The 27,861-nt window shown below is 38.3% G+C and overlaps 2 protein-coding genes across 4 annotated transcripts in view; one reads left to right on the top strand and one right to left on the bottom strand.

The window, feature by feature from the left end:
- Nucleotides 1-1,924, bottom strand: part of rhbdd3 (rhomboid domain containing 3) — a 32,984-nt gene extending 31,060 nt beyond the window's left edge. For 2 of the 3 annotated variants that reach the window (XM_069932908.1, XM_069932909.1), the window contains exon 1: nucleotides 742-989. In XM_069932908.1, coding sequence (XP_069789009.1) covers nucleotides 742-907 — 166 coding nt within the window. In that variant the 5' untranslated portion in view covers nucleotides 908-989. Of the gene's footprint in view, nucleotides 1-741 lie in introns of all 3 variants that reach the window. The other variant, XM_069932910.1, reaches the window with a different exon arrangement.
- LOC138761179 (RNA-binding protein EWS-like) lies at nucleotides 1,303-25,646 on the top strand. Its single transcript, XM_069932903.1, has 17 exons — nucleotides 1,303-1,582; nucleotides 4,206-4,242; nucleotides 8,330-8,381; nucleotides 8,527-8,650; nucleotides 10,420-10,594; nucleotides 11,206-11,370; nucleotides 13,507-13,703; nucleotides 13,978-14,158; nucleotides 18,655-18,689; nucleotides 19,305-19,340; nucleotides 21,936-22,111; nucleotides 22,192-22,321; nucleotides 22,399-22,590; nucleotides 23,288-23,402; nucleotides 23,491-23,585; nucleotides 23,753-23,972; nucleotides 24,154-25,646. The coding sequence occupies exons 1-17, from the start codon at nucleotides 1,570-1,572 to the stop codon at nucleotides 24,191-24,193; spliced, it is 1,983 nt and encodes a 660-aa protein (XP_069789004.1). The 5' UTR covers nucleotides 1,303-1,569; the 3' UTR covers nucleotides 24,194-25,646.
- Nucleotides 25,647-27,861: the final 2,215 nt, after the last annotated feature.

Raw genomic sequence — 27,861 nt, 5'->3', positions numbered from 1 at the left:
GAACAGGGTGAAAGGTTTCACCGTGACAATGCAACCATGGAAAAATGGTATCAGGACAACCAGAATCCATCAATGTTGGCCAACTATATTACTAGACACTGACACGAGAGGCATCCAATGCAGAGTGCAAAGGAAAATCAGTGCAAAACATTTTTAGGTCGGTGGAACGAACACAATCATTACACGATTATCCATGGCAAATTCAATAAAAATTAATTGTTCTCCAACTTCCTTCGGGATAGAGCAAACTGAAATAATGTTTGCGTTCAGCTTGAAGTTGCCCAATCCCCAATTTTATTCAGGAAGCAAGCCTTTTGAAAACAAAACTTGTCGTCCTGTGTTATTAGTCTGCAGTGGTCTGCACTGGGTGACCACAAAAAGTGTGTGCAACCTTTCTTTTAAGGTTTTGGGATGCCACTCCTTTAGAGGTTGAGATTTTGGTTTACTTTGGAAAATGCCAAGCCTTTTGGGGCTCATTTTGCTGAAAATAAGGCAAAATTATATAAAAGTTTAAGTTCCATATGAACAGGCCTTCACATAGATATTTCTATGCAAAATGCCTCTTGCATTTTTAAACTCGAAATGAGCTCTCCCAATTGATGCACGAAGGAGAAGTGAACGTTTTTATGTTTGGAATGAATTCTGTGCATTTTAATTCAAGCTTCTTTCATTCTCCAAGCCTCCACTCGGCCGGAGACTAAATCTTCCCCTCTGAACCCCACGGGCGGCCGGGGCACTTACCTTGGCGCCGGCCGAACACAGTGCCGGCACTCAGGGAAAAGGCCTCCTCCGCCCCAGTGAACCAGAACAGCACCGTGAGGGAGATGAAGGCGGCGTTCGCGTTCAGCAGCCTGACCGCTCCGGGCCTCGGCAGCCAGCGGCCTCCCCGTCCCGGCAGCGGCGCCATCTCTGGAGGGAGGCCACGGGCCCGAGAAAGGCTCTGGCCCTGCCACGTGTGCGTCCCCGGCCACGGGGAGGCCCCGAGCCGCGGTGGGGGTGATGGCGGACCAGACCGGGGTGGGGGTGGGGGGGGAAGAAGAGGAGGTACGAGCCAAGGCCTTTATTAGGGGTTCATTTCGAGATGCTGGACGGCTCGGTGAGGAGGGAATGTCCGCGACGATGCCATCGCCCAAGGAGGAAATGGCCGCGCGCGCGTTTCCATCGCGACCCGAAACCCTAAACATGACCAGGCTTCCCTCCATTGTTCCCTCCAAGCATGTTACTACGTGACGCAACCTGCATCTTACGTCACCGCCTGACGTCAGCTGCCACTTAAATAGCGACGTGGAGCTTAACGTCAGCATTATCATAAACCTCGGCCGCGAACTGGCGGGCGGGGATTTCAACGGCTGTTTTAAATTTTTTTTGTCCTAAAGTACTTTTTTTTTGGCTTGCCAAAGGGTCTCGGGGATAGAGGCGCCCCGCTGCGGTAACGCTTTATTTTTTTTGGTTTTTATGTAATTATTATCGTTGGGCGACACTCCGGTGAGTTGCGCAAGGCGCCAAATCCGTGGTCGAGTCTGTGAAGGGTCCGCGCAGGCGCGTTGCGGCAGTCAGAGGTCGGAGAAGATGGCGTCGACGGGTAAGAGCCGAATCTTTAACTGTTGCGATCAGATTCAAACGCGCGGCCTCCATCTGGTGTTCCGGACCGCGACAGACGGGCCCTCGACTTGCTTCGTCGCTCGTCGGCTGCGTTCAGCCGAACTTTGAATTAAATCAACCGACGACTCGGCAGATTTTATTGTGTGTGTGGTGGGCCGCGGTGGCTACTTGGGCCAGGCCCGATCGCGTGTTGCTGGAGGAGGAGAAGCGGGCGGCCGTTGGCCCCCCCTCCCCCAGCCCCGTTGTCGCCGGACACAACCAGTGGTTCCTTCGTCACTGCAACTACGCCACAAAGCCCGGTTTATTCTTTCCCCTTCGAGCCGCCATCTCACGTCCCCGGCAGCCGCCTCGTTGCCCTTGGGCCTGCTGAGGCCGACTTGTCGGGCAAAGGGGAAGTGCTTTTTTTTTGCACCCGATCAATGTCGGCCTTGAGGCCTAGACCGGGTGGGGGAAGGGTGTCGATTAGCCAGCGACCCTATTCAGTCGTGTAAGAACCAATCCAATTTAGGTTTGTTTTTTTCATAATGCATGGGTTTTTTTTTAAGGTGGTAACTAATTGCGTGCACAATCCAAATAACGTTTTTAAAATGTTCACGTAGAGAATTTCCAACTTTTTAAAAGTGATACTCTGAAAACATTACGTGGTTTAACGGGTCGGAGTGGGTTTTTTCCCCCTTTTTTTCCAAAAAAACGGTGCCGTCAGTGTTGGCGACCTGCCAAAATGGAGTCGTACATTACCCGAATTTCGTTAATTTTTCTTCGCGGAAGGGCGGGGAGGTAACAAAAGATTATCAAGCAGTCAGGGCACGGAAACAAAAATGTCAAAGTTTTTTTTTGTGATTTGGGAATAGCACTTAAAACGGATAATTTAAGCCATTATTGGGACAGTTTATAATCCTTGAAGGGGCAAACAGGGTGTTCATTCTGACCTGTGAAAATTTATCACGATCATTTGCCACCTCTGATCATTTAATACATTTTTTAAAATTGTACTGTATGTTGCATTTGGTTTTTAAAAAGCTATCCACATTTTCATTGGGTCTGAATTTTTAAAATCCTTTATGTAATTCCTTCACTACCTTGGAGACCTCTCCTGTTCTCTGGTTCAGTTGCCTGATCAAAATGGTCCAGTTTTTATTGTGCAAATATACAGCTCAGTTGAAACTTTCCATACCATGCTTGTAGAATGCAATACCCTGAAGGCAGGAGGAACTAGTTGTGTTAATAATATTTGCCATTTCTCTTTTTACTCCAAAGTAAATTGTAGGTCTACATTTTCTCATCCATTTCCCACCTACGGTGATATGCTGCCTATATATCATTAAATTCCAATACTGACACTTCCAACAGCTTTTGTTCGTTCACATGATCTACAAGGTGATATTTTAAACAGTAGCCACTACACTGGATTTACTAAGTAGTTGTTTGTTCTTGCATGTTAGAAAGGTCTCATTAGAGCCTAAAATGTAACTTGGCCTTTTCCTTGTGTCTAGCACAAAAAGCGCCTCAAATTTCTGGGAAAGCTCAGGAAGTACCTGTAGAAAGAGAAACGGTTGATATTTCTAGTTGCATCTTGCAGAACAAAATATCGTTCCTGGAAATGTGGGAGAAGATGCCAGTGTATGCAAGATTTTATAATTTTGTATGATTTAACCTCTTAATGTGGGAGGAAGAGCTCAGAAGTACAAACATAGCATTTAAAAAAAATTATGGAATAATTGATATAGGACTTTATTAATCTCATTGTGCACATACATTGCCACATCGGTGATATATTTCTGCTGACATTCCCTCAACATTCAGTTGTCTGCTAATTGAATTTATGTTGAAGCTGATAGAAGTTTGTTCATTGAACTATCTCAACATTTGCAAAAATTCTCAGCATTTGATGGGTGGAGGTATTGAAAATTGACACTTTAGTTTCAGATTTGTTGGTCTCTGTTAATATTGTTCATCCACAATAGTGTGCAGATTTCATTGGTAAAGTTGTCTGTGGCTTTAGAATTATTACAAAGTAATTGTGGCAACAAGCTCTAAAGATTAGAGCTCTAGCAGGCCTTGCCTGTGTGTAATGATGGAAATATGGAGCTGCAACTTCAATTTTCTCTTCAGTTTTTGAAGAAATCGTTAATGAATTGACTAAAGTCTAAAATGTATGTCTATAATTTTACAATTTGTACATGTACAAATTTACTTTTGACAAAGGCTCATGGTTCCACTTTTGCAAACAGAAAAATTGCAGATGCTGTAATTCTGAAATGTAAGTAGAATGTTGGAAACAGTCAACGAGTTAGGTGGTATTTGGGTGAGTTGACAGAAACTTTCCACAAATGCTTCCTAAATCTGGAGTGTTGTTCTAGCATTTTCTGTTTTTAACCCATGATATTTGGTCATTGTCCTCTTGTATCAAAATGATTTATCAATAAATTTATGTAAGTACCAACTGCCTACTTTTCCCGAATAGTTTTGTAACTTAGACTGGTTGGATATTCTTAGCACCTTTTTTAAAAGTGAACTATAATTGTAAACCTATGTATTTTGCTGGGTTCAAATTCTGCTTTTAAATACCTTAAGAACAAGAATCTTTTTGCTGATCTTTTCAGATTACAGTACCTATACTCAAGCTGCTGCTCAACAAGGGTAAGTGCTTCTTTAAAAAAAACACTTAAAAGTACAGTGTATGTTTAAAATTGATTATTCGTTTGTTCATTGGAATTGTATCTTCCCTGTAAACTTGTAAAATTGAGTATAATGCACTCTTGTTACTTGATTTTCACGCCTTGTTATGTCATTGAAAATTGACATTTCACATTTCAAGTGCATGTTATTACAGAAAACGTTGGTTGTAGAGAATTACATGGTAATGCTGGGATCAATCTGAAATTCTTAAACTTTCAAATTCAAGATCTAGAGATTATGGTAATGAATTGCAGTAAAATCGCTCAGTCCGTCCTTAATTTAAATGTCAGAATCTCTTGTAATCCATTGTCTTTCAAACATCTAGAATTTGTTTCTTTGCGGGGGGGGGGGGGGTGGGGGGGTGGGGTGTACTTCCTCTCGTTTCATAACCCCCACCATTGCATTTCATTGAAATTCATTCGCAATGTTCATACTATAGCATTCCATTTTCAAACCCATTTTAATGTCTGGAAATTTTTTTTCTTGAAGCGATTCAGTTTGTAAAATTGTATCTTTTTAATCCATTTATCCTTTACTTGTGACAGAGGTTTGAAAACCAAGTTGTAATATATTGAATGTGAAAAGTAATAAATGGCATTACACAAGGTAAGGGTGGCACAGTTAGCGTAGTGGTTAGCACAATGCTATTACCGTGCCGGCAACCCCGGGTTTGAATCCTCAGCACTGAGTTTGTACATTCTCCATGTGGTTTTCCTCCGGGTGCGACAGTTTCTTCCCTGTTTCAAAAATGGACAGGGTTTGTAGGTTAATTGGTGTATTTGGCAGCATTGGCTCATGAGGCAGAAGGGCCTGTTTCCATGCCATATCTCCAATTTTTAAAGAAAAAATAAAGGTGTGGTCCAGTTTTTACTGGTAGAGTGCAGATATGGACAAAAATAGCTAAGCCCTTGTACCGATTTGGTGCTTTCTACCCCTTCTCATGGATTTCAAACAAAAAATGTCAATGACAGGGAGTGTTTGGTTCTGGTTAATTGAATGTGGTGTTTAATTGCTGATATTGTTACGACCCCAAAGGACCCCAAAACCCTGCAGCAATAGACATTCACCAAGAAAAGTAGTTGTTTAAACAAAAGTTGTTTTTAATTATCTTTTAACGTGAAAACCGAATCAAACTAACTTATCTCTATACTTAACCATATAAACGTTTACAGCACGGAAACAGGCCATGTCGTCCCTTCAAGTCCGTACCGGTTCAATTGAACAACTCCACTAGCTCCTCCGCAAACTCCTGAGGAAATAACCCAAATGAACACCCTTCTAATTATCAGTGCACATGCATGTAATGTGTGTGTAAATTTAAAAAAAGTTCTTTGGTTCACAGTTCAATCTCACTTCTCCTTCCAAATTCTCTGGATGCAGGCAATTCTTGTACTGTGCACAGAATTTAACATGTATAAAGTTCACCAGGCTTTGGTGTTCGAAAGATAAATGTTTACCGTTCAGGAAGGATCTTGTAGGGTTTGCAGAGAGATTTATTGTACCAGGATGTCCACAACTGAGGTACCACCATTAGTCACCTCAATGTCTTGCTGATGAAACTTGCCCCATCAGGGTTCTCCAGATGATAACCTTTCTTTAGGCTACCTGAGTTCCTTTCTGTTCCACTTATTACAGGAGAAACATAAGATAGATAGCGCTTCTAGCCATCCACTGCTCTGGATTTTTCTGTTTCAACAAGCTTCCTGACTTGCACTGTTCAGCTGCTTGTCAGTGTCACACACACACTAGCTGAGAAAGTTTGTTGAGCTTGGTCTCACCTCTCTCTCTCTTCAACTGCCTGAAAGCCCATGTGACTCTCTTACTTGCAAAAAACCCCACCTTCTTCAGCAAACAACAGGGGATATCATTTTGCTCCCATCTGTTGTCTTAGATAAACAAAACCCAGGGGTGATCTTTCTGTGAGCACACTGCAGGTACTTTTAAACAGCCAGTTTGTCTCCTCCAAACAATGGTCTATTCATTTCATAATGTTATTTGAATTAGCACCTACTTGTGAAATGTGCATAACATTCTATAGTGTTTGCAATGTTCCTGTATATGAATTCTTCAGTATTTCAAATAAGATCTGTTTTAAAATGTGTGTATGTATGTAACCCATTAATCTTACCAAATTCTTCCCAATATTTATCCATTACACTATTGACTCAAATGATCACTGGGTTGTACACCATCAACAGGTGGGGTAGGTGGTCTGCCATTGTTCATCTAATTAAAATAAACCATGGCAACACTAAGATACAACCAATGTGGTTATTTGTGACTTTCTAAAATAAAGATGCTTTAAGTCTAAAGTTTAAAAGCAAAGTGTTAGCAACACTTGGCTGGTCCAGTTAAGTTTCAAGAGCTGGGAAGGATTAGACAAGTTAATTTTAAGTTGCAGAGAAGGAGAAGAAGATGGGCAGGATAAGTAGAGTCTGAAACCAATACTGTCAGGAAAAGTTGTCAATGTTATCCAGTTGATGGGTAAATGGGAGAAATTTGTGGGGATGGGGTGGAGCCAGGACATGAGGTGAGGGTATTCAAAGGATGATGGATAGAGGAACATGAATAAGTGATAAATGCAGGACTCTAGGTCATAGAAAAAATTTAGTCCCCTTTTTCTCTCCATTCATGTATCTTTGATATGTTCTGCAGCATGTATTTTGCATCTTTTGGTATTTATTTTGTCTGTACAGCCTGCATTGTAACAGTTCCAGTAATGGAAATTTGCCCATATGAAATTTGCAAAACACTTCCAAAAAATTTGAGGTGCAGAATAAATATTAATTCATAGAATTTGTAAAGGGGATGAAGAACAACTACTTTTCTTGCCTGAAAACACAATTTTGCACATTTTGTCCAGGATTAGCATTATGGAAAATTGAGATTGTGGTTTTCTCTATCATTGGATGACCCCTACAACTACCTCCAGAGCCCTGTTACAGAGGACATTAGAATTGTTATGGATAAATATGTTTTTAAAAGAGATTGTGGGGATTTAGTGTTGGTCACTTCACTAGCAAAGTAACACTTCACAAAAGATGTCTCATTTAAAATTCAAGAGCTTTGCTGAAGCTAGATGTTGAGCTTCCAGTTGATTTTGCAGAGACAATGGAACTGCTTTGTAAAGAACTTGAAAAGCACGTGCAAATGGAACAGAGTCCAGGCTCAAGTACTGTTAAGATCTTTCAAAGATTGGATTTGGAGTCTTGGGAGGGGTCATTTGATTTTTTACAAGCAGAAAGGAAAGGACAAAACAGGATAGAGAGAGTGAGTAGATCACATCTACCTTAGCACGAAATTGCAGGCTTGTTGAAAGATTCCTTTTTGAAGACAGGTTCTGTGTTCAACCTGTTCACATCCCATGAGGTTGTTACAAGATGAAATGACTGACTAGAGTGTTTCTCCTGAAGTAAGGGAAACTATGAACTTGGGTGACCTGGAAGAAGATTATATCATTTGGAGAACCCTTATGGGGCAAGTTTCTTCGCCAAGACACTGAAGTGACTGATTGGAGAAAATCAGTTTGTATGTCCAATGAGCATCCAATATCTCTCTGAAATTAACAAGAACCTTCCTGAGCGGTAACCATTTAACTTTAAGCAGCAGAGCCTAGTAAAGGTTTCATAAATTTTAAATTCTGTGCACAGTATAAGGATTGCCTGATACTGGTGAACTTGGAGAAGTGAGAAGTGAATGATTGGACTGTGAACCAAAGAACTTTCCTGAACGTATGTGCTTAGAAGTAGAAGGGGGTTAAGTTATGTTAGTGAAGTTAATAATAATAAGTTAAAGTGTGATTCTATTTTCATGTTCAAAGTTAATTAAAACAACTTTTGTTGAAGTAACCATTGTCTTGGTGAATTTCTATTGCTGCTGGGTTTTTGAGTCCTCTGGGCTCATGACAGCCCTATCAGAGATATTTTCTTTATCCCATTCATCCTTTCCCTCCTGTTCTAAAAGTTGAAACTATAATAATTTTGACAGAAGGGTCTGTGGTTATTTGTATCTCATTAATTGTGAAGTCATTCACTGTAAACTTTTGCAGATATGGATCCTACGCAGCACAGCCTGCCCAAGCATATGGACAGACAACCCAAGTAAGATTTGGCTTTTTCTTAATTTGGTATTCCACTTGTTGATTTTGTATTACACTGTTTAAGGATGCTGTTAATTACCAGTATTTGAATTTCATGGGTAGTTGAATTCAGGCACAACTTAATTCTTTTTCACATTTGCAAATAGGCATATGCACAGCAGAGTTATGGAACCTATACTCAGCCTACTGATACAACTTACACTCAAGCGCAAACGACTGCAGCTTATGGGCAGACAGCATATGCTACCGCATATGGCCAACCTCAAACTGGTAAGGATTGACTTCTATTATCGGATCTTACTTGCATCTAAATTGTATGATTAATTCTGAATTTATTTTTTATTGCTGTCTGTTGTGCTTTCTTGGGTAGAAGGGACAAGTGCAGGTTAGAATGCCTGGTCATTGTTGCATGATTGTTTTGTTGGATTGTTTTGCATCAAACATCTGAAACTTCAATGTAAAAGTAACTTTTTGGTGTGCATGCTGAATGTTGTCAATAAATTTTGTGCCCTACAGGGGGAACAAAAGAAAAAGTTGTTCTTAAAACTAATGTTTAGATTGGCTAGCATTGAGCCATTACTGGAATTTGTACAGTCCTTTGCTATAGATTTATCCATGAGCATCTCGAGTTACCATATTTGATGGCATACAAGACCCAAAAGACATAAGGAGGTCCCCTGTTTCCCCCCCCCCTCCCCCCCCCAATTTTAGCAGGGAATATTAATATTCCCTGCTAGAAATGGGGCCCACAAGGGAGTCTCCCACTGCCCTTTTCCCCCTGACAGCCCGCCACCAGCCCCCAACAATAGAGGCAGTGATGGTAGTAAGCTGTACAGCGAGGATCATCAATGTTGAAATGACCATTATTTGGTCATTTCAACTTTGCCTACAAGACCCAGGTGGATTTTTTGATCCATGGGGTGGGGGGGGGGGGTGGGAGTGGGCCTTGTATACCATCAAATTCAGTACATGTTTGAAATGGCTCAATTTGCCTCTGGGTATAATTTACAAAACTTAGTCCATTATTACAAATTCTAGTTTCAGTCCTGATTTAAATTTTAGTAGCAAACAGAATTTGAAAGGTTGTTTCTTGATCTATATTTTAATAGTAATGTTGTAAGATGGATATAAAATGAATGTTTGCTCTACGATGCTGCTGCAAACCCAGAATTTCATGACAACAAATTCTGATTCAGATCTTCCCTGAAAATGCAAGAAATCACTGAAATGTTCATTGTTGGATTGACAGCATACCACTATGGTAGAAATGTGTGCAAATGTTTTTTTAATTTACACGTTGGGTTTGGCCAAAGAAAAGTGGTTCACATTCCTTTGGGCCTCCTTGGTATGTCATTAAAGAACGTAATGACGCCGGCTGAATAAATTTTCCATTAAATATATCCATGTGCTTGTTTGCAAAGCATGCAGTAGGCATAATATTAGTCTGTTGGAAATTAGTTTGAGCCTTTTGTGTCCCAAAATAGAGGGGTTGAAAAGTTCTATTTCAGATAATCTTTTGAAGGAGATCTGTGACTGATACAAGCAAGAATATTTGAAGGAACAATATTGGTGTTGGATCCATTATCTGGGCCCTTGTGGAAAAATTGACAAGGCATGTTAAAATGTCAGGTGCAAACTCATTTGGTTAACTGCTATGAGAAATTGGTGAATTTTTTTTCCACCCTTTTGTGTTAGAATACATGATTAAAGCTACTTTCGGTTCCTGATTCCAAGCTTGTGCATCGTTTCATCAATGTCTGGTGGACTTTTCAGTGATGTGGGCCTGGTCTTGCAGTATTCCTTTTCTTATAATCTCCCCATCCTTTGTAAGATTAAAATAAACATTTCCTCGTCTACCTTTTTTTTGATCCTCCAAGGCACTTAGTATCTTTTTCAAACATAAAGATATGTTGACATTTTCTGTCCATTCATTTTCTGGTCTAAAGTTAAGCTCCTTTCAGTGTACCTGAATAGGGATATGTTGCAGTGTCTAAATATAAAACTAGATGCTTTAGTGCATTTTTCCTTTTTTTTAATAGGTTATAGTGCACCCATTGCACCTCAGGCTTACAGCCAACCTGTGCAGGCTTATAGTACAACTGGATATGACAGCACTGGTACTCAAGCTACATATGGTCAGCAGCCAGCCTATGGTCAGCAACCCACCTACGCTGCATATGGACAGCACACAGCAACCACTGTTGCACCTACCAGGTACATCATGCAGGTGAAATGTGCAAAAAAGGAAGTTAATAAATACTGAAGATATTCTTAGGAGACTACATCTGGTGTACCAGTTAATTTCTTTTATGGTTTATTTTTTATAAAGCTCTAATTGCTAGAGACTACATTCTGGTTTTTAATTTGAGGTGAATGAGCATTTAATGATTTAAAAATGGATCATGATGAGTTTGTTGGGAGAATTATTCAAGAATTTTGTTGGCTAAACTATTATTGACCAATTCTTTAACTTTGGCTAAGGTAAGTATCTAACTGCCTCATAAAAGGGTTTCCTCTAGTACAGGTAGTCCTCGACTTTCAACCGACACGAGTTACGTCCACCCACACGTACAACCAAAATTTTTAAAAATCTTTTAAAACTACTGTACAAGAACATATTTTGCATTAATTTATAGTGGTCCCCACTCCCCAACTTAAAACCAATCAGAAATACAACTGTAATGGGGACCGAAAGATTGGTTGTAAGTTGGGGGCTACCTGTATGTATCATTGTTAATTTTCCTTTTCTCTTTCCCATTCTACCCCAAAGTGAATATTATTTTTAAAGTGGAGAAGCCTTGCCTAACTGGTGATTTAAATTTTAGAGCACAAGATACGACTAAGCAAGATGATTACAGCCAACCAAGTACTGGGTATGCTCAATCCAGTGTGGGATACAGCCAGACAAATTATGGATACCCTCAAATGAGTGTTCATGGGGCTTATCCTCTTCAGCCTCCCAGTGCTCCTCCATCTTTTCCTCCTACAAGGTAATTTTATGACTGATGTGATGTAAGGAATAGGATTTTTCTACATTATAATGTGAGGGTAGTGAAGATGCCTTGAAAGTTGACATTAGATTTTTTTTTCCCCCACCTGGGTTGTGTTTATGATGTATAACATTAAACTGAGTGCAAAAGCGAACATAATTCTGCAGAGAGTACAATTCTACTTTCCTTATTTGAGAAAGGGTGTACTGGCTTTGGAAGGGGTTCACTTGGTTGATTCATTGGAATTTAACAGGTTGGAAGAGGGTGAGCAAAAATATAACATTATGAAAGTAATTGATAAGTGAGATGTTTCCCTTGGGGGATGGTAGTAGAACTAGAGGATGTAGCCTTAAGATTTGGGGGAATAGATTTAAGATGGATAAGGAAGAACTGCTTTTCCCAGAGTAGTGAATTTGTGGAATGCTCTGCCCAAAGAAGCGATTGAAGCTGACTCATTGAATGTATTTAATGCACAATAGATTTTTGAAAAATGGGGAATTAAGAGTTGAAGGGAACAGGTGGTTATGTGGAGCTGAGTTCATGGCCATACCAGCCATGATCTTGAATGATAGTTGACCAACTTGTACTGAGAGATATTGTCCTATACACAAGTACAATGTAGAGTTGCACCATCATTTTTACTTGCTGCAGCTACACAAGTATATGAGATAAACCAACAATCGTTTAAATTAAGCTACCATAATGGCCATGAGTCTAAACAAATTATAGGTATATTCCGTTTTTTGAAAAAGTGGTCCTATGAAACCTTTCATAAGGCGAAATGGTGTAAGGCGAAGACCCATTCACTGACATTGAAGGCTATAATTTGTATAAGTGAAAACCCTTTCAATTTTCTTTCGGATAGTGAACACAGGTTTCTTTGTAAAAAGCAAATTTGCATAAAAGCGAGTATTCGTAAAGTGAAATATACCTGTATCTATAAAGGGTCTCAGTATCATTTATCGTTGGGAACGTTTAGGAAAATTCAAATCTTCTTGGTTTTCAAAGGCTAGAAAGATGTCACTTTTTTGGGTGAGAATATACAAGAAATCAAATTGTTTTCAAAGCAAAAATTGGGTTCTCTCCCAAAATGATATTTGGAAGTACTTGAAAACTGATCTTGCCTACATCAGCCAACTGCTTTGACTGTATGTGCAGTTCTTTGTTATATCATTAGGAGGAAAGTTTGAGTTCTCCAAAGGAAAATCTATTTCAATCCATTATCCTCTATAATGTGGTGGCCAAATCATGCCTCATAATATGCTGGCTGAGACAGGAATGCATTAGTTCGCATTGGTAGTTGTAGTAGGTGTGGCATAAGATTTAAAAATACTTGTTATGTAAACCGTATATACGTGTGTAATAATTAATACCATGTAAAAGTCAACTGACCCCAAATTTTGTCCCTGGCCACACTCTTACCTAGTCCTAGCCTGTTTTTCTCCCATCCACGCACCTAATGCCCTTGAGCACAGACTTGCCACCTGGGTGCCAGCTCGCCCATCCGAGCTCCCTACGCCCCAAATGATATGGGTACTTAAGGCATTCAAAGGTTCTATGCATGTAATAATTGTCCCCTTAATTTTACTCTTAAAATTTGAACTATTACGTACAAGTGTGTTTATATATGGTACTTTTTGATTATTGGCATTTAATACAAATTAGCAGTTTAAAAACTGCATACATGATTAAATGTTAGGTATGTGTATTTAGTATTTTAATGTGGCTCTCAAACATCTGAAATTAATTTAAGAGACTTGGACGGACATAGGTGAAAGAAAAATAGAGGGTTATGGGGTAGGGAAGGTTTAGTACTTTGTCTTTAAGAAAAGAATATATGGGTTGGCACAACATTGAGGCCCAAAGGGCCTGTTCTGTCCTGATTTGTTCTATCGTATGTGGCTCTTGCATTAAGCAAGTTTGGTCATCCGTGCTCTCTAGTCTTGAATATCAATTTCAGATCTATAAGTCAGTTTATTTCCTAAGGCCCTAAATTTATTTTGCTAATATTTTGATTTTATTATTTTTTTTAGCTGACATGATCCATATCTTAACACTTTGAAAACAAAATGTTGATTAATTTGATTTTAATCTCGAGACCATTGGTTATCAAACTTGCTTTTTTTGTTTGTATAGTTACAGTAGTACCACTCAGCCAACTGCCTATGATCAGAGTAGCTACAGCCAGCAGGCAAGTTATGGACAACAGGGGAGTAGCTATGCACCACCACCACCACCAACAGGAGGATACAGCCAGCAGCAACCACCTACAGGGTTTGGTCAGCAGTCTAGTTATGGACAGCAAACAGACTATAGTCAACAAAGCCAGTACAGTAAGTTCTATTTTTGTATTTTCTTTAAAATGGTACAAGAAATATGGTTAAATGGTTTGAATTTGTACAAGAACAAGTAGCAAAGCAGCTATTAAAAGCAATTCATATTCTTGTGAACAGTTTGGGTGGATGTCAAATGTCTTTAATGGAATTAGACCTGTTTATATTGTGTACTATCACTTTTTGTTTGATACTTGATACTCATTTCTCAATGTACTCATTCTCCTGAATGGAGAATAATGCTAACAAATTAATCAATGAAATGTTGCCCTAGGTTCCTATAGACAGGAGCAACCATCCACCAATAGCATGAGTGGGTATGGACAAGACCAGAGTAGCTATGGAACCTCAACCAGTAGCTCTGAAAACCGGAGCAGAAGTCGTGGAAGCTACGATCAAGGAAGCAGAGGCAGTAGTTACAGCAGAGGTGGTCGGAGTGGACGAGGTGCCATGGGGTAAGATGACCTCTTCCTTTTGGAGCAATTAGTAAAATAAATCACCCCAGAGTAATAGTTAACAATACAGGGCTGAAAGTGTTCAGCTGATTTTAAAAATACTATAGCAAAATAATTTGGGTTTAACTGACCACTTTCCCAAATTTCCAAAATTTCAATCTCTAGAGCTAAATGTAAAGGTAACTTTTAAATGCATTATCCACATGGATATAGATTGTTTTTTTTAAAAAAAACCACAACCCATGTTAAAAACTTTATCCAGAACTTTAATGTGAAATGATTACAGTTTTCAGCCCTGCTCATTTTCCAAAGGCAATGTCCAACTTCTGTGGAATTATTTACATACCTTACACTTCTGATGTAAGTACTCCAATAAAATTATCAGTGTAATTTGAATTTGCGTTGAACTGTTCTTTCTATATTTGCAAAATTAATACAATTTGTAGTTTGAAATGGGATCTGAAAACCTTTTGAATCTAATTTGAATTGATTTTTCAACATTTTGCATGTTGATACTAAATAAAATATGAATTTGGGGAAGGATTTGCTCCACAATATGACATTGCCTTCCTGGGTGAAACCTTTAATCTTGAGAAGTTATGTTTAATTGTCCCTCGATTTCTCTTTAAATTTTGCTTCAAGATAGGTGAGAACTTAAATGTATTCATGTAACTATGTTATATATTTGGAGTATCTCTCAAACATCACTACATCAATCTTGTTAATAAACAGTATTGGGAAAGGAAACAGTTTTTTCTATTTAGCTATTCTACTTCCTGAAGAATTAAAATATTTTGCAATTGCAAAATTGTTGGGTGTCAAGTGGATCAGCTTACAAATTGGTTTTGATTATTTGGAATCGGGGTTAATTTGTGCCGGGAAATGTGAATTAGACATTTTATGTTAATATCGGCTTTGCATTATGCATATGCCGTTTTCCTTTTGAAAATCGATGTAGCAATTTTTGAAAGTTAGACTCCTTGTGGCCAGTTTTGCTTTTGCTAACACTCTCCAAATGCAGAAGTATAATTACTGCACTTAATTTAGGAAAAAATGATAAAGGTTTCACTTCAACGTCTGGAAGTTAACTTGACTATTTTAAGTTGATGGGGTTTCCATTTGCCAGGAGTTATGGTCTTTAATTTTAGAAAAAAAATGAATAATATGAACTAATAATTTAGTGGCTCTTGAGTTGAATGCATTTATCAAAAAATAGGCAATGGAAACCCTATACTATAGTCATTGCATTGAAAGACTCCGTTGTACTTGTATACTAATCGACAAGGGAGCTGAAAGCATTATCGGGATATGCCTTGTAATAGGCAGGGTCAGTGGAAAATAGGAGTTACTGTTTTTTTTTAATTTGAACTTGCCAGTAAGGGTTTTTAAACAAATGTAATTTTTAGATGCCCTCTTGTTCAAAATTTAGTTTTAATTTGTGCACAATCATTGTGCAACTTGTTCAAATAGGAATTTTTATGTACCAAAAGCAATTACCTGGCAGTGATTTGTCAGTATCAAATGTCAAGCTGTGTATGAGAGGGTTGTTTTAAATTGTTGGTTGTGCTTTTGCACCCTGTGTGCTATTCACCCACTTTAGTCCTTGTGATCTAAATTTATCAACTTCACTCAAAGATGCACATACATTTTACTTGGAATAGTGAGATGTTAGGCTAAGGTTTGTCTTTATTCCCATCCCATTATGGATTATAAATATGTGTGACCGATCAGACTATGCTTGAGTACTCCTCAATCATTGCTGTGTTATGTATGAAGAATGACCACTTGGATACTGCATCACAAAATTACCATCAATAGAATTTTGTCCCACAATAGATCATTGCTCTTCTCCCTTTCTAATACAGAAGCTTATCAATGATACTCGTGCATTAGAAAATTTTTTTTTTCTTAAAAGCACTTGCTAAGCATTGAGTTTCCAAATTAATGGGTACAAATGCTCTGATTCCACTGACCCTGGCAACTTAATGCCACTTAGTGGTCATTAGTATGTTATAATCTGAGGTATTCTAGTGAATCTTAACATCCTCATTAAATGCTCTTCTGGCACTTGACTGGATTGGGTAAATATTTCAAATCTTCTACATCCCACTATACACACTTTCATGTTTCTTTTATAACTGCTAAATTGCTGTCAAGTTGCCAATTCTCAATCAGATGAAGGTAAGTATCATGCTTTTTGTGTACTAAGGTACAAAAACGTGGATCAGTCAGATCTGAAAATGCCTGTCACCCCTCATTTCTATTCATTATAATAAAGGCACAAATGGGTGTGTCTCAGTGTCCTTCCCAGTAAGGGAAGCTTGGTATAGTAAATTGCTAATCACTGATTGTTACTGCAACAATTTATTTAAAAAAAAAATCATCCATCTGATGGGGATGTGGGAAAAAAGAACTTAGTTTCCACAAGTTGACAGTATTTGTGCTGTATCTAAAACAGGCCAGTTTGAAATGTTAGTGCCATTTGTTATTTAAGTGTAACCTACTGGCCTGTTTTAAAAGAAAACTCGTGGGTAAATGGTTGGATTCTATGGTGTGTTTGCACCAGCGCAGTGGGGTAAATTGAAATAGCATTCTCCCTGAGGCAGGGAGGGAAATCAGCCAGAATTTTCATTCTGAATTTGTATGGGGAAGTATGGGTGTCAGTTACAGAGCTGAATGGGCTTTTCTGTGTTTGAACAGTTTACCTTGCTGTGTAACAAACGGTTACTTCAGTGACGTGTGAATTTGTATCCCAATACAAGCTATTGGTTTTATCAGATTTGAATAGGATGAAACAGTTTACCTTTTTTTCTCCATTCATAAATCTATAGCATTTGGTAATTTAAACACCTTTGAGTGTAAAGCAGGTCTGTTACCCTCAGATGGTTCAGCTAAGATACAAATGACACCTTTACTAAATTTTTAGAAATAATAGGTCAGAGCTCATCCTCTACTGCTATCTCGTATCTGGCCTATATCTCAATCCTGTATCCATTATTTGACTGCTTAATAGTTCAATCAATGTACGTTTCTGGTTTCTACAACTTGTTTTTTTAATACTGAACTTGATACAACCTGGATCATAATCTCACAGAATCATGTGCAGGGTGGAAAAATGTGCCATTAAATTATCATTTGATTGTACAAAGTTCATCTGTTGAAGTGCACAGAAATTATTGACAAAACATTCATTTTCTCACTGCATTGTGGAGAAGGTTCAAGTCTGTACTTTTATCCCAAGTAAGAGTTGGTTTAAAATGAGGTGCAGCAATTGGACTCTGGTTTTGCCATTAAATGTTGAGGTGCAAACTGCCAAGCCAGAATTAGTCGATTGGTACATGAATATTTGCTAAGCTAGTTGATCATATGTGGGTGCTATATTTTTGGAATCTCACAAAGAATTGCAATAAAAGTGTAAAAACTTCATCGTCCTCATACCTGGATGATTTCTGAACCATTATTCTGACCCAAAATCTCCAATTTAGATGTAGGTTTAAGTGTTTAATTTTATTTTTAAAAAATTAACAATTTAGCCATTTTAATTATGGGAAGAAATATGGTTTAAAAAATGTCTAAGCTGGAAAGATGAGTGCACTGCTTCTGGGTTTTAATGACAAAATTGAAAAGAGTATACATTTACAGTTTGGAGGGGGTTGTCCACATTTTACCTGAATTAATCATGTAAATAATTTATTTAAATAATGGGGGGGGGTAAATCAAGCTTTTTTTATTGGAAATGCCGATTGCAGCTGTAAATGATTGAAGTGAGGAGTTTATCATAATGTTGTTTACTCTTCTCTGGGAGAATTTAACTGTACAGAGCCTAAGCAGTACGATACTGCTTTCACTCCCTTGTTTGCAGGTAAGTATTAGAATGTAGTTTTAATAATGCCAATACAGTATTTATTTTAAATGCTTGAATATGGAAACTATGTTAACATGCTTTGTCGCATTTATATGCTACAGGTTACAAAGTGAGAGCCTTGTTTACACTTCAATACTTTAAACTATTTTGACTGAGCCGGCAGCATATTGAAAAATGGGACTAGACACGTTTTCTACATATGTATGGACAAAAAAATGTGTATGGTGTATGCAAGTGGAGTAATACATAAAGCATGGTATTGTACACTTGTAATGTAAACATGGATTTTATTATTTACAGTAATATGTAATTTATTTGGAAGTTAAAAGAATAATGTAAAACTAGTGTAACGGTTGCTTAACAGTTCTGTTCTAAAACTGCATGCACCAACTTTAGTTGTTGAGACCCTGTTACTGGCAAGTCAAACAGTGAAGGTGTATATGGTTTTTGAGGGTGTATGAAAGCTTTAGGAGAACTACTATGAAGAAAGGCAAACTCGCAGATGAAAACTGGTGAAACTTCAGAGGCCTTAGCCAGTGCTTTTAAAGAGGCACAAGTTTCATCATTGAGCCTTAGGCTCAACTGGTACTGGCATAAGGGATACTTCATTTCTTCATATTTGTCCCTGCAGCGGTGTCGACCGGGGTGGCTTCAGTAAGCCTGGTGGTAAGTTTTTAGTATTAAAATGGTTAGTCCAATACATTGTGTTTGCAGTCTGTGATTTGGGGAAATTCTTTTTCATAGTAAAAGTTTGCGTGTATATGAATCCAACACGTGTCAGCTGCTGGCATTAAAGTGGGTCTGCATTAAAATGGGGCTCAAATTGCCTGATACAGTGGTGAATATGGATGTATAAAGTGACTAATCACTTGAGTGATGGGCTTTTCCATAAAATGGGTTTCAAATTACCTGATGTTGGTGGTGACTATAACGTGTAGAAGTGATTAAACACTTTAATGAGGGGTTTACATTAAATGGGTTTCAAATTCATGATGTTGGTGGTGAATATAGAACGTGAAGAACCACTAAAATAAAGTGGTATAAAGTACAAAATGGTTTATTTATTAAAAAATTAAATGGGGGAATTTTTTTTTTAAAGTTAAATTGTAAATTTAAATTTTACTGAAGATTTTCACCTGGTATGTATGGTCTTGCATTTGCAGTGCATCTCATTTGACTGAATAACCAATAAGAGGTGCTGGAGTTATAGGTCTAGGTTTTATAGGTAGTGGTTTAGTGGGATGCAAAGTAATGGTTGTCTTCCTTTTTCTCTCCATCCAGTCTCGGCCGTAGAAGAAACTCCGGAGCCTGAACCAGGTGATGATTAAAATTCTTATGTACACCCCCTTTTTTATATAGTTTGTTGCCTTTCTGTTGTGTGTATTTGAAATGCTTAAATCTTAGTATGTCCACACTAGGAAATTTTGTAAAAAGTAATGGATCCTGTCTAGATGTAGGCAATTGTTTTGGTGTTGATTTTCCTCAAAATTATCTTAGAATTATTTTAAATTTAGAAATGCATTCCATGCCATACAATTGACCCAACGACCCCCTGCATGTTTTGAAAGGGGGGAGGAAACTAGCTGTTGGGGGGGGGGGGGGGGCCGTGCTGCCATGGAGAGAATGTACAAACTCCTTAAAGATAGTGTAGGATTTGACCCCTGGTCCCGATCGCTGGCGATGTAAAAGTATTGTGCTAACCATGAATTTATTTAGTCTATTTTCCACATTTATGGAGGGTTTGGATTTAAAAATCAATTTTGGTGTGCTTTTCATTAGTGTTATGTGGATCAATCACTAACAATAATTGTAAAACTAGTATAGGAATGTTGTTTCTTGCTAGTTTAGAATATCTTACATTTTGGTAGCCTTGCTTTCCTTAGCTGTGATTTTTGTTTTGATAAGTTGAGAACGTGTTCTCACTGGCAATCCCCAGGTTAGGAACTAGTTCCATTACCTGTGTCTGTCCATAAGTCAGATTTGTATGCAAGGTGGAACAGGTACTTTGGGTTTTTAACATTGTGTGCAACACGTCCATGCACTAATTGGTGGCACTGTGGATTATGCGGATGGGCCAATTGGGGAACCGCCATAAGTACAAGTTGTTTATAACCTGGTGACTGCCTGTATTGGCTTTTGTTTTAAGAGTCTTTGAGTAAAAGAGTAAAGAACGTTTGCCAAAATCATAAAAGACATTTGTTAGACCCCCATAGAGTTTAGCATTGTTTTCTCATGTACTTGCCTTTAAAAAAAAAATAACTCTTACTGTAAAGAGTTTTTAGCAGCACCTACCAGACTAGTCCATGGAATGACCGATTTGTTCATGAGAGCAGAAAGTGGTGTTGGCCATAATAATGAGGTTCAGCCTCTTGAAATGCCCAACTGCTGCTGTTTCTTTTGTTCTCTTTCCTCCCCTTCCCCCTTACGGTGCCATCCATTCTGTTTGGGACAGACAACTTTTTCCTTCATTTGCCCCTGCATCCCACAGTTTTAACCTTGTAATCAAACAATTCACGTGTAATTAAAGTGGATATTCCAGATTTTATTCAAGATTATTTGTACAGGGTGCCTGTAATTCAGAAAACCAGCAACCTTCAAAAACTGGCACTTTTTTTTTCAGGAGATGACATCTGCTCATCAAAGAAGAGTTTAGCACCAAACATGACCTGACATAACCCTAGCTCAATCTCCATGTGTCCCATAGCATTCTGCTAATTTATTAAGCACCTCCAAGTTACTTATACTAATGCCCGTCCAGTCACCTAAGGATTATCAAAGTCAACTGTGTTGGAACATATTAAGAAAGAGCATACTGGTGAGCTTCAGTAATAGCAAAGGGACTGGTCTTCCAAAGAAGACCTCCACTGCTGAATGCAGAAGAGTTCCCATTTTAATGAAAATTCCTCAAATACATGTCAGACAGATCAGAAACACTCTTCAGGAGGATGGTGTGGATATGTCAATGACTACTGTCCCCTGAAAATTTCCTGAAAGGAAATTGTCTATTCTAGTAAGCCACAGAAAGGGTGACCAGATTAGTTTGCCAAGTATTTAAAAGAGCCTGCACAATTCTGGGAAAAGTTCCTTTTGACTGTTGAGATCAAGATAAACCTGCACCAGATTAATGGCAGCAGCAAAGTGTGGAGGCGTAAAGCATCTTCCCAAGCAAGATCCAAAGCATACATCCTTTGCCATAGTTTGCATCTTGCAGAGTAGCCTCTGTATTTCTTTTCATGAAGCCTTCTGTGGACAGTTGTCAATGACATATCACAAAACACTTCAGAAGGTGGGTGTGGCTCTGTTGGAGATGAGTTTTCTCAATTTATAATGAGAATTCTTCTGTCCTCAGCAGTGAAAGTCTTCTTGGTCCTTTTGAAATTATTGAGCTCCCCAGTATGCTGTTCCAAACAGTTGCTTTTGGTAATCCTGAGGTTTGGGTGATATCCCTTACTGTTCTTGATTTTCACCCTCATAATGGCTGAAAGCTTAGAAGCAAGCCTTGCTCTCTTATTCCTGAGTATTGACAAATACCTGTGAAACTAAAGCCAAGTGTCCCAGAACACTAAGGTGCCCTGAAATGAGGGAATTATGTTTAAAAAAAAAAGTGCTGTGATTTCTACATGGTCAAACCAAAATGTGTATAAATAACCTTGAATAAAATCTGGAGTGTGCACTTTAATTACATGTGAATTGTTTGATTACAAATGTAAAATTCTGGAGCACAGGGACAAATAAAGGGGAGAAAGTATCCTTGTCCCAAATATTATGGAGAGCACTGTACTTAAAGCATATTCTCTATTACCTTGGAATTAAAGATTGGTTTAGACTTTTTGAGGGATAATGCTACCCCTTTGTGATTTAATATTTTGTTTTTGTTAAATTTAATTCTACATTCTCTTTCTCCACTCACAGTTGCAGCAGCTGAACCTCCACCCCCGCCTCCAGCTCCAGCTCCAGCCCCAACCCCAACCTCAACCCCAGCTTCGCAAGAAGATGTGGAGAATGACACTATCTATGTGCAAGGTTTGGGGGAAAATATAACTCCAGAAAGGCTTTTGGATTTCTTCAAGCAAACTGGTGCTATCAAGGTTTGTTGATTGATGTGTGCTGTTGACAGTGTTTAGATTGTTTTTTCTGTTGTTATAACTTCACAATTTAACACTTACAGATCAACAAAAGAACTGGACAGCCGATGATCAACATATTCATTGACAAAGAGACTGGAAAACCCAAAGGTGAAGCCACTGTGTCGTATGATGACCCTCCTTCTGCTAAGGCTGCTCTGGAATGGTTTGATGGTATGTTTTTCATGCTCGATATAATACAATATAATACTGTTTTTATTTGTACTGTAATAATTTCTATTCTCTTCAAGGCAAGGAATTTGACACAAACTCAATCAAGGTTACAATGGCTAAAAAGAAACAACCACCACAAACCCATTCCCAGCTCCAACAGCAGCCACCACCACTATCATTTAATAACATGCGAGGGAATGTTCCTCTCCGTGATGGCAGAGGTGGTGGGCTTCCTAGTCGAGGAGGTGAGAATCTACATTACCGACCAGGTAATATAATTTAAGACTTTTGTATTGGGAGGATGGTTGTGTATCTCTGCTTGCTTTCATACTATCTCAATGGTCCTTGCCTGTTTTGTAGCTGTTTTGCAGGAGTGCTATTCTTAATTGTATTTAGTCTACATGCAGTCATCAAATGTTTGACTTTGTGTTTGAATGTAATTTGTCACATAAATAATTCTGAAGTTCCTTGTATCTTCAGTTTGTGGGGTAACTTTTATGGCAGTGTTCAACTCTGATCCAATTGATGTTCACTATTCTGTATTTTTCAATGATTGATGGTTGGGGTGGACATCTCATTGTTCTGGTGTCTGCAAAATTAGGCAGGTTCCTCTGCATTCTTCCAACATTGTTTAGCCCTGTATAAAAAAAAACGACACTAAATGATGTTTCTGAAATGTCATCTTGGAGTTGTTCCAGTGTTTAATTTGTTGGGAAATAGTGAAATTAGGTCTTTTTAGAAATTTAGGGGTTTGTGTGGCCATTACAAAGAGCTACCTTTTTTTTAAGTATTTGTATGCTTTTTGAGTGTTTTTTTTAAAAAAAATGTATATATACCTGAATTAATTTTGTTAAGCCAAGCTGCCTGATATGTGTATAACTCAGTGTTTTAAGCTAATTGACATGCATATTTTTTAATGTGAATATTTCCTAATCACTAAAGGATGAATCTTCCTGTAACTTTCAGGACCTCTGGGCCGTGGTGGAGGAGGATTTGGTGGACGAGGTGGGCCACGCGGACGAGGTGGGCCTTCTGGAGGAAATACACAGCAAAGAGCTGGTGACTGGCGCTGTCCTAACCCGTATGTCAAGCTTGGTTTGAACATTTTATTCACCTGTTATGATTCTAAAAGCAAAATTAAATAAGTGCAATGCATATTTTAATCTTAGAACTTGTGGAAATTCTAACTTTGCCTGGCGAACTGAATGCAACCAATGTAAGGCCCCAAAGCCAGATGGCCCTCTTCCACCACCATTCCCTCCAGGTAAGTTCATGATTGTCAGTTATAAATTGTCTCTGGGATCCATATCACACGAGTGAGTTTTTTTTTCCCCATACGGCAGAATTGTTTCCCACACTTTCCACCAAGAATGTAACAAATGGACTTTTCTAAAGACTAATTAAGAATCTTGGCCTAATTTGCCTTCATAGGTGATCGTGGGAGAGGTGGCCCTATGATGCGTGGTGGCCGTGGAATGGATCGTGGTGGTTTCAGGGGAGGCAGAGGTGGTGACCGTGGCGGCTTCAGAGGAGGTAGAGGTGGTGATCGAGGTGGTTTTAGAGGCGGAAGAGGAATGCTTGGAGGCCCTCCAATGGGAGAATTGATGGGCTTCAGAGGTGGACGTGGTGGACCAGGAAAAATGGATAGGAAGTAAGTTGACCAGTGTTTAAAATTGCTACTGGAAAATTTGTGTCATGTTGCGCAGTTAGTTTGAAGTGGAACAAGGTGTTCTATTTAAAACTACTCTATTGTGGAAGACATTGTATAATATAAACTATAGTAATTCCAATTTTTTGCACTTTTAATTGCTAATTGACTTTCTTCCTCTTAGGGGTGATCGTCGCCAGGATCGTCGGGAAAGACCATATTGAAGTAGATGACCCATCTGATTTTCTGTTTACTACAACAAATATTTTTTAAAAATGTTTTAAATTTGTAATTCCGTATTTATAATGTTGTTTGCAACAACATTACGGCAATATTTCGGTATTGTATTAGTTTTTCAGTGGATATAGCCGAGTCAGGAAGTAAATTTCATGTTAGGGTGACTTTTCGCTTAATTTTTACTTTTGTCAAGGTGAATGTAATGATGTGAACGAGATCCTGAAGAGCATGCAAAACAAAAATGTACAGTGCATAGCTTTTGTTCTGTTTATACTATGGTGATACTGCAATAAAAAGCTGAGTCGCTCTGTTTAGTGTGGCTTCCTGAAGTTCTGCTGAAAGTAGCTTGAAATTGCATTCCACAGTGAGAGAGTACACAAGTTGCAAAGTTTGAATGATACTTAAATGAGCTGCTGCAACTTTTAATTAAAAAGTTCAACAACTGTTTTAAAAACAAAAGTTGCACGAGTCTCTTTGCAAATTCCATGTGCAGTTATTACTATAGAAAATACAAAAGTACACTGGATAGTCTCGACTTCGCTGGCCCCTCAAAATGAATGATTTTGTACATTTTAATGGACTTTGGCTAAGTGAGATGCTTAATGGATGATACGAGAGCATTTTCTGTTTTCAGTTGTGGAGCACCCAGATCTTTAGGTCACTTGAGCAAATTTAATCACTGATTTTTTTTTTAAACAGCATTTTAGTTACGTTAATTTTACATCTGTTGCTGTTTTTCAGTGGTCAGTCTGGCTGGCAGTGGATAATCTGTCCATTTGACCTGTTAAAACTAGTAATGGTATTGAGCATTCAAGTTGACTTTGACTTGAGTATTGATGTGGGCATATTCTGACACATTTGACAAATTGTATTCTATATCTTTTAAATCTATCTATACCAATTTTTAGTTGCCTCATCTCAAATATTAACTCGGTCAGTGGTAGATATCAACTGGTGATGTCATTTCAATCCATGTTTGACATTCCAGTGCTTGATAACTATTGCAAAATTAACCATGGATTCACTCTGGTCAGAAATGGTGAACATCAGTCCTTGGTATAAGTCACTATTTGAAGATCTGGTTGCTGTAACGGAGATTGTACATTTAAAATTGCATCTGAAAAAAATTTGTTATGGTAAACAGCCTATGGGAACATTGAGATTGAGCTTCATAGGCATACTGTTTAAATCCTCCTTTCACAACAATTTGTTGAATATTGCTTAAACTCCTATAAATTTACAGTTCCACTTGCAGAATGTTCTAATAAAGGTGATGTGCATTATGATTGTGAATAATGCTTGCCACACGTAGTCTAGGCACAAAGTATATCAAGTTGACTCTCTGGATCCATTTCAAACCCTACACACCATTTAGAGTTCTGTATTGCTGTTATTTTTCTAAGTGATTAAACTTGATTAATAAAGTTTTTCTTTATTGGCTGAGGTGTGATTGGTTTGGTATAATGTGTGTTATTGTTTCTGGATACAGCCTTGGCCTATATTTTACTGGCTAACTCTAGGGTTTTCAAATTCCTTCAGTCGTGAGTTGAGCTGCAGTTTTGAGCAGTCAGTCCACTTGTAATTCCATGGCATGTGCATCACAGAAGACAACACCTTTCATTGTGGCCTTATTTCTTTTGTACAAATCCCGCAGCCGCCACTTTTCTCAACCAGAAATTCAGACATCTTTGTTAAAACTTGAGAATTTTGCCAGCTGTAATTTGCTCAGCAAAGGAAATTTGTTCTTGAGCACCAAGTATATTCTCAGCCAATAAGTGCTTTATTCTTCATACCTTGATGAACATAAATTATTTTCTTGAAAACTTGAAGCTTGAACCATTTTTGAGAAGATCTCTAAAACGGGAGTAGCTATCTGTACATAGTATACAAAATATCCATTAGAAGCATAAACTGAATTGAGTGGCTCATTAATTTCAAAACTTCAGATTATGGCTGGAAGGATTGTAATGCAGTATAGGCCCCTTTGTCAACTTGATTTGTGGTTCTAGACTGGTAACCATTAAAAGTTCATTTGAAATTTCAGGTAATCTTTGTCCACAGCCTACATATTAAGGGTGTGAACAGAGTTGTAGTTAGTATCCATGTACTTGAATATTTAGATTGAATACTACTGTTAAATGAGCCAGACCAGCTTGTACAAGTGTCATGTTATCCTCTGCTTTCATCTCAATAACTACCACTTTTCTATAGCTGATATTCTTTCAGAATACCTTGGGATGCTTCAGAAGTTGGCTCATGGTCCCACAAGTGCTGAGCTAGCAAGCAAAAGCTGTAATGGCAGTGATCAAATTTAGAATTTGTTTTGCAGAAATGGAGGTGGAGAGGAAATTCATTGAATTAGCCTATGAGGAGATACTGTTGTATGGAACTACTTGTAAGAATTTAGAATGAGGGGATCTTGTAGAAACAAATTTATGAAAGGTGTATATAAAGGTTAATAAGTTTCCACTGGTAGAGGCGGCTAGAACTTGGGGACAGCCTCAGGATTTAGAGTTGTAGATTTAGGACAGACTAGGAGAAACTGCTTTTCCCAGAGGGTGGTGAATTGGTGGAATTCGCTGCCCCGTTGAAGCAGTGGCGGCTATCTCCGTAGATATATTTAAGATCAGGTTGGATAGATTTTTACATAGAGAATTAAGGGATTGGGAGAGGGGGATAGGCAGGTTGGTGGAGATAAGCTTGTCATCAGGTTAACTATGATCACATTGAGTGGCAGAGCAGGCTAGATGACCTGCTCCTATTGTGTAATTAATGATTCACTCAAGCTTTTATAGTTGTGAAAGAAAAGTTGCAATCCAAAATACTTTGATAATGAAGTTGTGCTTATTTCTGTTAATAATATATAGCTATGGTTGCTTTTTGATTAGGAGAAATTATTTTCACGGTAAATCAAACCTCCGTGAAATTTCTTGAACTTCCACTCTAATGAATGCAACTGAGATTTACAAATTCACACTACTCTGATATGGATTGTTTACCAAAGATTTCAGAGAAAGCCCAAGATTCAAGACTGGTGCAACACCTTTAGAAAACAAGTTAGCGTGTCTTAAATTTATTTGTAATCGGTAGTGTGAAATTATGTGCTCTAATGAATTGGATGTATTATAGTGGATGGGAAAAGATTATGGATAGCATTTACCTGGCCATCTAATTCGTGTAATTTTTAGTTTTGAAAAAAAAATTGATTTGCAGCAGGAGCTATGTACTCTGGTGTGAAGGAATGTTCTCAAGTTGAGACTTGTACATTAGAAATTAAGTCTTGAAACTTTCTGACAAGGTTCTGAGTATAGAAATGGTGTGCAAAAAGATAACAATTAAATGGGTAATGCAAATGTTGTTCCTGTACTTGCTAAATCCCTGTTCAATGCTTGGCATGATGTAAGGATTCCTTGGTACCAGGAAACCCTTTCAAAATTAAAATTAATTGGAGATTTATAAGCAGTCTTCATTATCTGAACTGCCATCTTGTACAAGGATGTGATTCAACAACAATCACCCTCAGCATCTTAAGAATTCCTCAGGAGTCACATCAAAGATCCCTGTTCATGAGCCTTAATTTATAAAGGCAGTTTAGTATAAGGATTCTCTAGTTTAAATTTCATTGACAATTCCTCAGATGTGGTAATTCCCTGAT

Source organism: Narcine bancroftii, chromosome 4, assembly GCF_036971445.1.
Source record: "Narcine bancroftii isolate sNarBan1 chromosome 4, sNarBan1.hap1, whole genome shotgun sequence".
Classification (NCBI taxonomy): Eukaryota; Metazoa; Chordata; class Chondrichthyes; order Torpediniformes; family Narcinidae; genus Narcine; species Narcine bancroftii.
Note: the sequence above shows the minus strand (reverse complement) of the source record. Positions and strands in the feature narration are given on the sequence as shown.